At 41.3% G+C, this 12,500-nt stretch overlaps 1 protein-coding gene across 1 annotated transcript in view; it reads right to left on the minus strand.

Moving 5' to 3' along the window:
* LOC307270473 (calcium-dependent secretion activator 2-like) overlaps positions 1-12,500 on the minus strand; it is a gene marked incomplete at its 3' end in the record, with an annotated part of 55,839 nt that overhangs the window by 4,947 nt on the left and 38,392 nt on the right. Inside the window, exon 11 of the mRNA XM_080054356.1 lies at positions 10,337-10,473. Within this exon, the coding sequence (XP_079910482.1) occupies positions 10,337-10,473 (137 nt within the window). The remainder of the gene's footprint in view (positions 1-10,336; positions 10,474-12,500) is intronic.

The raw sequence follows: 12,500 nt of genomic DNA on the forward strand, positions 1-12,500 counted from the left end.
TAAATCTCTCTTAAATAATTGCTGTTTTTTTTTTTTTTTTACGGGGCGCCCTTAGCTCAGTTGGTAGGGCGTCCCCCCCCCCCCCCCCATAGGCCTCGGCCAGCAGCAGACCCAGGTTCGATTCCAGCCCGCGGTCGTTCTCTGCATGTCACTCCCCTCTCTGCCCCATTTCAACTCTGTCTCTACACTATCAATAAAAGCATAGGAAATGCCAAAAAAATATCTTGAAAAAAAAAATAATAATAATAATTTTTTTTCCCCTCAATGTCCATAGTTAATCTCTCCATGATACAAACTACAATGCAATCTGCTGCACTCTTCTTCTGTGGATTTTCACTAATTGGTAGAAATGAGACTGAATCAGTGGGAGGACTTCAGATTTAAAGGGGCGGAAGCGTGAATCGTGTGTGCGCATATATCGGAGTGATTATATGAGAGAGTCTATATTGATAATGGTTCAACGGGAAGTTCGTTTAACAGAAGCGTTTTCGCACGCGCACACACACAAACAGAGTAACGCGCACACACACACACACACACAGAGTAACGCGCGCGCACACACACACGCACACAGAGTAACGTACACACACACACAGAGTAACGCGCGCATACACACACAGGCAAGCACAGGCACACACACAAAGACAAACATAGACACACATACACAGACACACAAACAGGCAAGCACAGGCACATACACACAGACTCTCTCACACACACAAACACACACACACACACACACACAGTGACAAGCACAGGCACACACACAAAGACAAACACAGACACACACACAGACAAACACAGACACACACAGACAGACACACACAGACACACACACACACACACACACACACACACACACACACACACACACACACACACACACACACACACACACACACACACACACACACACACACACACACACACACACACACACACACACACACACACACACACACACCCTGCCTAGTTCTCTGGCTGGTTAAAGGGTCATGGGGTCAAGGAGAATGTGCACTGAACTGTGGTCTCACTTTGACCCAATACCTCCAGAAATCTTTGTCTAGTTTCACCTTCTACTATTGGAGGTTAAGGTTGTGTGTGTGTGTGTGTGTGTGTGTGTGTGTGTGTGTGTGTGTGTGTGTGTGTGTGTGTGTGTGTGTGTGTGTGTGTTTGTGTGTGTGTGTGTTTGTGTGCGTGTGTTTGTGCATGTGTGTGTGTGTGTGTGTGTGCCTGTGTGTTGGGGGGGGGGGGTCCTGGGACGAATGCAAGCTGCTGGTGATCGATATCTTCAGCTGACAATCAGGCTTTTCCTCAATGGTGGGAATCACAAAGTTACCATAGTAACCAAATATGTTAGTAAATTAACCTTTTTAAACCTGCAGTGTGTAGAATTTTGGGTTTTATTTCCTAGCAGATTTTGTAGAAAGTAATTATAATATCCATAAGTACATTTAATTTAGTGCATAATAGCTGAAAAAAATGTTTTGAATTATTATTTTTTCCCTTAGAAAGGGTCTCATATATGCCCATATTTCTGCATATCTTGGACCAAGGCCTAGTGCCGCCATCTTGAAAGTGTCATAGTTGGAATATCATCAGGTGCATTGTTTAACATTTAGAATTGTTCTTGTCCTTGAAGGCCACTGTAGCTTCTGTTATTATTCTAAAGGGGTGGGGTTACCCAGGGAGCGTTGCATTCTAGAACTTTGTAGAACTTTCTTGATGATGTCATATTACACACTGCACCTTTAAAAACATATATCTAATGAAGAATTTAAAAAAATCTACAATGGCAAATGTATTATTGCTTTGTCGTGAATGTTAACTTACTAAAGATGGCATCATCCACCACTGCCTCAAGTCTTTCCACAATATCAAGTGATGAGGTGAAGATGTATTTAGTTATTTATTCTATAGTACTTCTTCTTCTTCTTCTTGGTCTTCCAACAGGTGCATTTCCCCAGGACGCCCACTATATATTTATATCACCCATGGATTTTAAACCTTCTGCTGTACGTCCAGGTTTTTTTTTTTATCTTAGCAGTAGAATCAACAACTGAAACATTTCTTGGGCTCTTCTTGGGGATTTTTCTGAGCTCCTGCACCAGTGTCTGGGGGGGGGTAATACGGACACCAGTTTGTAAACGCTGCCATACTGAGAAATACAGAGAGAGTTTTTGTGGAGCTGATAATAGGCTCAATCAACTTTGTGTGGACTCTTTTTTTAGCAATTACTTGAATGTAATGTACCGACATTAATAATTTATATTGAAAAAGTTACGCACTATTGCTTTAAATGTTAACTATGTACTTGGCTGTAGTTGTGTCAAGAGTAAAGTGAGTGGGAACCAGACTGAATGCATTTTAACAGAGACACTCCGGGACCCCCGAGCTGCCACACCACATCTCAGCCTAATTACTGTTGTTGTTGTTTTTGGGGTTTAAACTCTTTGTGAAAAAAAATATGACCCGGGCTATGTCATGAATCCAAGCCTCTCCTCTCAACAGATGTCCCCCCCCCGTCCCCTCAACCCCCACGCCAAGGCACTGGCCCTGTGTGTGTGTGTGTGTGTGTGTGTGTGTGTGCTATGAAAGGGGGGCTCAGGCTGCCTACACACACACACACACACACACACACACACACACACACACACACACACACACACACACACACACACACACACACACACACACACACACACACACACACACACACACACACACACACACACACACACACACACACACACACACACACACACACACACACACACACACACACACAAAGCCGCTCTAGTTTGTGACAAAAGGCCGAGTGTAGGGGCGGCCTGAATGGATCGGTCTAATTGCAGGGTTCCCGGCGAGGCAGGTATGAGAGAATGAAAGAAGCACAGATGTCTTCGCTTTGCTATTTAAAAAAGGACAAGAAAACAACACGTCACACCATGAGATCCTTTAAAATCTCCTCTTAAAGCTGCCGTGCGTAACTTTTTTTAAAAAAAATATAAATAAATGTCGGTTACATTTCAAGCAAATCGCCCAAATGAGTTGACACAGTTGAGTTGATTAAAGGTGCAGTGTGTAATATGACATCATCTAGAAAGTTCTAGAATGCAACGCTCCCTGGGTAACCCCAACCCTTTTGAATAATAACAGAAGCTACAGTGGCCTTCAAGGACAAGAACAATTCTAAATTCTAAACAATGCACCTGATGAAATTCCAAAAACATGGATTCCTCCATAAGACTTGCCTGCTCTATGTACAAAATGTAATATTAATATTTGTAATTCTCCGCTCAGGAGGATAATTCAAATTATTGACAGAGGTGATTTTACACCAATGAGGACATATTGATGAATGAGGATATTGATTTTAGCTAATAAATTACTTAAAATGTTACACAGTGTCCCTTTAAGCCTATTATCAGCTCCACTACAACTTGCTACGTAAACTGGTAGCTACTGTATAAAATAAATACTATTTAGTAGGCCAATGCCAGAAAAAGATTTAGGATGTCCCAATACATGCACGTCAATTGTAGTATGCTGAGAATACATAAATGCCCCCACTAACTCCAATAGCATTTTGGAGGATTCGTCTTTATTCTTGACATTTCTCGACATAATGAAAAAAAAAAATCTTCCTTATCTGATGCGTTGTGAAGTAAAAAGAAAGAGTATGTTATTTGGAAGGCAGGGCATAGCTAGGAGCATGCCCGTTTGGAGTTTACAGAGCCTAAACTGTGTATTAAAGGTCACATATTATGCTAAATGCGCTTTTTAAATGTGTTCTAACATATCCATGGGTCCACGGTGTGCCTAGAGACTGCCAAAATATTAAGAAAAATAACAATCTCTCCTTTTCTCACTCTCCCCCTTTCTGAAACCCCCACCCCTCCCCCCCAATATACTCCAGTCAGAATTCTCCTCGTTTCTGACCTCACAAACTGGAAAGCCAGAAGCTTCCACTGTGCAGCCCACACCCCTATTTCTTATTGGTCCACGGCCCCGACAGACAGAGGGCGAGGCATATCTGCCTTCGCTTCCGGACAGGGGGCGGGGGGAGCTCAAAGATTGTATATTTACGAGGGGAGCTGCAGCTCTTTTTAAAAAATAGGCCATTGTGAGATTAGCTGAACATCAGCATAGTACAATAAATTATCTGAAAGTTTTTTTCAGCAAACAATTAAAGAAACACGTATTAGGGACCACTAAGACCATATAATATGGTGTATAATAGAACCGAAAAGTGTATAATATGGGAGCTTTAACACTGGATTTTCTTATTTCGGCCCAAGAGTTCAAACAGATAGAGGATCGCGAGGAGATATTCACTGAATTTGACGAAAAGTTATCTTAACAACTGCAACTTTAAAAAGCAGAAAGCTCCATTGTTATGTCCACAGCAAATAGACAACTGATATCTGTGATTTCAACAACAGCCTAAGGTTTAAAGGGGCACTGTGTAACATTTTAAGTAATGTATTAGCTAAAATCAATATCCTCATTCATAAATATGTCCTCATTGGTGTAAAATCACCTCTGCCAATAATCTGTATTATCCTCCTGAGCGGAGAATTACAAATATTAATATTACATTTTGTACATTGAGCGGGCAAGCCTTATGGAGGCATCCATGTTTTTGGAATGTCATCAGGTGCATTGTTTAAAATTTAGAATTGTTCTTGTCCTTGAAGGCCACCGTAGCTTCTGTTATTATTCTAAAGGGTTGGGGTTACCCAGGGAGCGTTGCATTCTAGAACTTTGTAGAACTTTCTTGATGATGTCATATTACACACTGCCCCTTTAACTAAGATAAACAAATGAGAAATAAATAGATGAAAGGCAGAATCTCTCAGTTCTTTGACACAGGGGTTGCAAGAACTTACTTTTGGCTATAGTGCGTAACTTTTATATATAAATGTATATTAGTTAGTTACATTCAGGCCATCGCCAGTTGAGTTGACACATAGTTGAGAGAAGGCATACAAGTAAGTAAGTAAGTAAGTAAGTAAGTAAGTAAGTAAGTAAGTAAGTAAGTATAAGTAAGTAAAGTTTATTTATATAGCGCCTCTCGCAGACCAGGGTCACAAAGCGCTTCACATTAAAAAACACAATAAAATACAATAAAACGACACATATACAGAGTCTGTTACAAAGAAGAGTTTCCTAAGAACGTACAATATAATACTATACAATATAATACAGAGTACATAGACATGGATCTAGAAGGCCTGTCTGAACAAGTGCGTCTTAAGCCGACTCTTAAAAATATCCACAGAGTCCAGAATGCGCAGGGACTGGGGCAGGTCGAGGAGCAACAGCCTTGAAAGATCTGTCTCCTCTGGTTTTAAAACGAGTGCGAGGAAAATGTTTATTGACTAAAATCACTTGTTTTGTCAAAAATCAGTGAATATCTCCTCACAATCCGCTACCTGTCTGTACTGTGTGTGTGCGCTACCTGTCTGTACTGTGTGTGCGCGCTGGAAAATAAATCAGGTGTTCATACACAGCCTAGGCTCTGTAAACGGGTATGAAAACAAAGAGAATCTTAACAAAGTGGGCCGTGCTACTTGTGTATATAATCAGTTGAAAAATAAACTTTTTCTGTACGTACACACACACACACACACACACACACACACACACACACACACACACACACACACACACACACACACACACACACACACACACACACACACACACACACACACACACACACACACACACACATCGAATTGTGGGATTTAGACAACTGCCTGAGGGTTAACTAAGATAAACAGAAGAGAAAAAATAGACCAAAAGGTGTGAACGTGTTACTGCACACATATGTACAAACGCAGAATATCTCAGCTCTTTGACACAGGGGTTGTAAACACTCCAGTGTGTGTGTGTGTGTGTGTGTGTGTGTGTGTGTGTGTGTGTGTGTGTGTGTGTGTGTGTGTGTGTGTGTGTGAGAAACTGCTGTCAGAGTAAATTGCCCTTTAGACTGTTTCCTCATTAATTTATATAGAGAATAATAATAATGCTGTTAACAAGCGCCCACATCAGGGTTTACAGGTTAAGATATAATAAAGTTATGAAACGAAAACAACAGAAATCACTTATTTTATTGTGTATTCGATGCCACACACACACGCAAGCACACACTAACGCACACACACACACACACACACACATAAAAACACACACACATAAAAACACACACACACACACACACACACACAATTATGCCAATTAGCTTTAACTGAAACCAAGTATTTTTAGGCAAAATCTTGAAGGCTACAACATTTTTTTTTTTCAAGCACTGGTCAATTTTGAGATTTGTATCTATTTATCTTCCATAACATGTCTTCTTTCATACTAGTATAAATCAAAGGTCCAATATGTACATTCAGGTATTTATTTGACTAAACCTTGTCTGTTTGCGTCTGTATATTTCTCCTATACAACCATCTTTAACGGACATTATCTCAACATTAGTTTTATTTATTTTATATATATTCTAAACCAAATATCTCAACTTCTAAAGCACTTACACCAACTAAACTTTCCATAATGTGTGTGAATGTCGATAGTTAACCTGCTATCGGTGTATGAATGTGTGTGTGTGTGAATGGTAACGTGGGAAAAGAAAACAGGTCTCCCTTGCAAAAGAGTCTTCGGTCTCAATGGGATTTACCTGTAAAATAAAGGTTAAAAAAAAATAAAAATAATATTTTTTTTTATACTTTAGTTTGTATTGAGATTTTAGCACATCTCATCTACACATAGTAGATCAACTTGCAGATGTTAAAGGAATACTTCACCCATACGGAACCAGCATTCTATCATTATAACATCACTATTATAATATAATGAATGAGGTTTTTCTTCCCTCAGTCTTCCCTCAGTCTTCCCTTGGCCCAGCTGTCCTGTTAATCCTAACCCTTACTGTGATGTCACAAGAAAGAAACTGTAGGGTTAGACAGTGAGACCATAAAACACTCTTTCTGCCTTTTCTCAGGCTAGGATGATCCGATTTCAATTTTTTTTGCACATTTATACTACATAGGATCTCAGAGTTCAATACACCTTCATATTCCAACCGGTGAAGTAGGTCTTTAATTGTCACAGGCAAATGATTAAAAATGCATAGGCCTACATATGTAAAGATAAGCGCATCTCAAGTAGCTGCCTCACACAGTAAATGCTAACACACTGTGAGCCAGTGTCCTTATAATTTGTCTGAGTAAAGTGAGTGAGTGAGTGAGTGAGTGAGTGAGTGAGTGAGTGAGTGAGTGAGTGAGTGAGTGAGTGAGTGAGTGAGTGAGTGAGTGAGTGAGTGAGTGAGTGAGTGAGTGATCGAGTGAGTGAGTGAGTGAGTGAGTGAGTGAGTGAGTGAGTGAGTGAGTGAGTGAGTGAGTGAGTGAGTGAGTGAGTGATCGAGTGAGTGATCGAGTGAGTGAGTGAGTGATCGAGTGAGTGAGTGAGTGAGTGAGTGAGTGAGTGAGTGAGTGAGTGATCGAGTGAGTGAGTGAGTGAGTGAGTGAGTGAGTGAGTGAGTGAGTGAGTGATCGAGTGAGTGAGTGAGTGATCGAGTGAGTGAGTGAGTGAGTGAGTGAGTGAGTGAGTGAGTGAGTGAGTGAGTGAGTGAGTTACACGGTAAATGCAAACACACTGTGAGCCAGTGTCCTTATAGTTTGTCTGAGTAAAGTATTCACTTCTGCCATCTCTTAGCATACAAATCTAACTCAACATTATCTCAACATTAGTTTTTTTTATTTTTATATTCTAAACCAAATATCTCAACTTCTAAAGCACTTACATCAACTAAAATTTCCATAATCATTCTCAGCACTATTCTGAAGGTTATTACAGAAGGATTTGTTCATATGTTGATAATTGTCTGACACACACACACACACAAACACACGTCTCACACACACACACACACACACACACACACACACACACACACACACACACACACACACACACACACACACACACACACACACACACACACACACACACACACACACACACACACACACGCACGCACACACACACGCGCACACGCGCACACACACACACACACACACAGTCAAGGTACCACACGCTCACACATGCACACACACACACACACACACACAGACAGACAGACACAAGCACACACAGTCAAGGTACCACACGCGCACACATGCACACACACACACACACACAGTACCAAACACAGTACCACACACACACACACACACTCGTGCCTTGCTTTTAGAGAGGCTGCATGAAATTGGTTTTGATTATTCTACATGTAGCTGGTTTAGGGACTATCTCTCTGATAGACAGCAGTCAGTTAAGCTGGGAAGCCACCAAACTGAGTTTTTAACAGTTACAAATGGTGTTCCGCAGGGCTCAATTTTAGGTCCAGTCCTATTCACAATTTACATCAATAACATTGTTTCATCGCTACAAAACTGCCATGCCCATTTGTATGCGGACGACACTGTACTGTATTGCATTTCTGATTCAGTGCAACAATCTGTTCAGAACCTACAGAGCTCTTTTAACACCCTGCAGAACTGTCTAGTGGATCTCAGGCTTGTCCTTAATATAGAAAAAACAAAATATATGTGCTTTTCCAGAGCAAGAATTACACATTTTAATGATCTTATTATTCACACAAATAATGGATCTCATATTGAAAGAGTCACTGAATATAAATATCTTGGCATCTGGATAGATGAAAAACTCTCTTTTACATTTCACATAAAAAATCTTGTCTGTCGTCTGCGACAAAAGATTGGCTATTTTTATAGGAATAAAGCCACCTTCCCGTTGTTCAGTAGGAAAAGGATTATTGAGGCAGTTTTTATGTCTGTCCTTGATTACGGTGATGTGGTTTATCGGCATGCATCACATTCATGTCTAAAACTCCTAGACTCAGTTTTTCACTCTGCTTTAAGGTTCATCACAGGAGATGCTTATGATACACACCATTGTGTTTTATATGAAAAGGTTGGGTGGTCCTCCCTTAAGGAGAGACGTGATGCACATTGGCATATTTTTATATATAAAGCCCTGACCGGAAAGCTACCACTCTATTTGACAGAAATGCTGCTTATTTCAGATGGGCTTTATCATACCCACTCAACTGAAATGCTCAAGGTATATGTTCCATACGCCCGGTCTGACCTTGGTAAAACCACTTTTAGCCACAGTGCCCCTGACTCCTGGAACAGCCTACTACATCAAATTAAAATAAATACACTCATAACTGTTAACCAATTTAAAATTATTATTTTGAATCAGCCCCACTCCAATTGTAACTGTTTTAATTAGGCTATTATGTCTCTCATTCAATTGATCTGAATGTTTTAAATTGTTGTTGTCTGTGTGTGTGTGTGTGTGTGTGTGTGTAAACTTGTTATGTATTCTCATTGTATATTGTGTATCTGTACAAACTCGACGTCATTGTAAAAGAGGGTCACCCCTCAATTGATCTTTCGAGGTTAAATAAAGGAAAATGAAAATGAAATTGACTAATAAAGATGTTTCCTTATACATATTGAGGGTCTACAGACAAAGTATGTCGTATGCTGTAAGTTGTGATTTGTTGTATTGGGTCATATCAATAAAAGGGATTTAAAATAGGGGCGCTCCAGTGGTGTAGTGTATAGAGCGCGTACCATATCGGCTCCGGCCTTCGTTGCAGTGGTCGCGGGTTCAAATCCGACCCGTGGACCTTTACTGCAGGTCATCCCCCCCTCTCTCTCTCTCTCTCTCTCTCTCTCTCTCTCTCTCTCTCTGTCTCCCCATTTCAACTCTGTACTGTCTAATAAAGCTTGAAAATGCCAAAAAATAATCTTAAAAAAAAAGTGACTTAAGATAAGAATGGCAGCCCATCATCCAGGTTGACTGTTAGTGGAGAATCAATGATTTGGTGTGTGTCTGTCTGTCTGTCTGTCTGTCTGTCTGTCTGTCTGTGTGTGTGTGTGTGTGTGTGTCTCTCTCTATCTGTGTGCGTCTGTGTGTGTGTGTCTGTCTCTGTCTGTCTGTCTGTCTGTCTGTCTGTCTGTCTGTCTGTCTGTCTGTCTGTCTGTGTGTGTGTGTGTGTGTGTGTGTCTCTATCTGTGTGTGTCTGTGTGTGTGTGTGTGTGTCTCTATCTGTGTGTGTCTGTCTGTCTCTATCTGTGTGTGTGAGTGTGTCTGTCTGCCTGTCTGTCTGTCTGTCTGTCTGTCTGTCTGTCTGTCTGTCTGTCTGTCTGTCTGTCTGTCTGTCTGTCTGTCTGTCTGTCTGTCTGTCTGTCTGTCTGTCTATCTGTGTGTGTGTGTGTTCGTAGTAACGTACCAGGCAGGAGAAGGAGTCGTTCATGCGATGTTGCAAAGTGCTCTTCTGCAGAACGGTGAAGAGAGCCGCGTGATCGAACCGAGTGGGTGGCGCCGAAATCAAACCCTCTACACCCTGGCGCTGGGACGGGTCCAGGCCTGGAACAAAAACACACAGGGAAATAAGGTGTACTTTAAAGCTGTAGTGCGTAAATTCTGTTTGAGTGAGTGAGTCTGTCTGAGTGAGTGAGTGAGTGAGTGAGTGAGTGAGTGAGTGAGTGAGTGAGTGAGTGAGTGAGTGAGTGAGTGTGTATGTGTGTGAGTGAGTGAGTGAGTGAGTGAGTGAGTGAGTGAGTGAGTGAGTGAGTGAGTGAGTGAGTGAGTGTGTGAGTGTGTGTCTCTGTCCGTGTGTGTGTGTGTGTGTTCATTGTAAACACACAGGAAAATAAGGTGTATTTTTTTTTTAAGATTATTTTTCTGCATTTTCAAGCTTTATTAGACAGTACAGAGTTGAAATGGGGAGACAGAGAGAGAGAGAGAGAGAGAGAGAGAGAGAGAGAGAGAGAGAGAGAGAGAGAGAGAGGGGGGGGATGACCTGCAGTAAAGGTCCACGGGTCGGATTCGAACCCGCGACCACTGCAACAAAGGCCGGAGCCAATATGGTACGCGCTCTATCCACTACGCCACTGGAGCGGCCCAAATAAGGTGTATTTCAAAGCTATATTGCGTAAATTCTGTTGAAGGACGAGGAAATACATGGATGTAGATGGACTTACTACTGTCATGATTAGGGCTGTCAGTGTTAAAGCTACAGTGTGTAACTTCTGTCCCCTGCTTATGAGGAATTCGGAGTCATTACTAACAACACTGTCGGTGCAACGCCATCTACATGAGGTAAAGCCTTTGGTGATCGGAGTGGATTTTATACCTTCTGCTGTACGTCCAGGTTTATTGCTTTTTTCCTTAGAAGCTACGGTGGCCTTCAAGGACAAGAAGCTATAGTTACTAAAGATGGCATCATCCACCACTGCCTCAAGTCTTTCCACAATAGCAAGTGAAGAGGTGAAGATGTATTTAGTTATTTATTCTATAGTACTTCTTCTTCTTCTTGGTCTTCCAACAGGTGCATTTCCCCAGGACGCCCACTATATATAAAAACGTGTAAAGGCGAAGACACATCGGGCCGACTACTGACTTGCTGTAAGTTCTGCTCTTGCGCGGGATGACATTAAAAGGTGCAGTAAGCGGTTTATTTATGTTAATATAAGTGTAAAATCGCTCTTTATTTGCACAGTGATCACTTACATAATGTGCGCGTTTCATAAAGCCGATCCCTCAGTCAGCTGCTTTGCATGTAATCGGCAAATAAACTTATTGTAGTACCCAAAATGTTTATCCAATCAGAAGAGAGAACGCTACAAACCGACACTCGTCTCACTCATATATAGTATATACACTCCATGGTCTCACTGCCGGTGCACGCCAGAGCAACAGATGGGTGAATGTTTATGCGCTTACAATGGCGGAGCAGGTAAAAATCCTTCCCAATGTCTGTTTTGATGGTTTTTAATCATGTTTTATCACACTTATGGATCTGAGATGATGCTAGATAACTCGCTGCTTGAAGACCGCAGTGCATTAATGTGGTGACGTGGGGACGAGCGAGGGGACTGTTAACTGCAGTAACCGACAGGAAGTTAGCTAAAAGAAATGCCAATTTTTCCAATGGGGGATGACAGGAGTTACGCACTATTGCTTTAGAGCTGACAGCCCTAATCATGACATCCATCTACACATCCTGAAAAATTAAGAGACCAGTCTGGAATTTTCTTAAATCTTCATCTCTACATTACTTATTGAAAATGCTCTAAATGACAAAAATTGTATTGGAATTTGGTAGAAATGTTGTCAGTAGTTTATATTATAAAACCAAAATGTTCATTCTACTCAGACATATGCCTCTAAACAGTAAAAACGAGAGACACTGAACATTTTCCAGAGCTGTACATCCATGTAATTGCTTGTGTATGTGGTACTTTCCATTGTTAGTGGAGTTGAGGGGTCGGGCCCATTCTCACGTTAGATTCACATTGTAAGGAAAAACCAAACACACCATCTGTCCTCAGTCTGCAGTGACATCCTGACATCCAGCCATAGTTTCTGTCACACACACACACACAGTAGGA

This window comes from Ammodytes marinus (assembly GCF_949987685.1).
Source record: "Ammodytes marinus genome assembly, contig: scaffold_178, whole genome shotgun sequence".
Classification (NCBI taxonomy): Eukaryota; Metazoa; Chordata; class Actinopteri; order Uranoscopiformes; family Ammodytidae; genus Ammodytes; species Ammodytes marinus.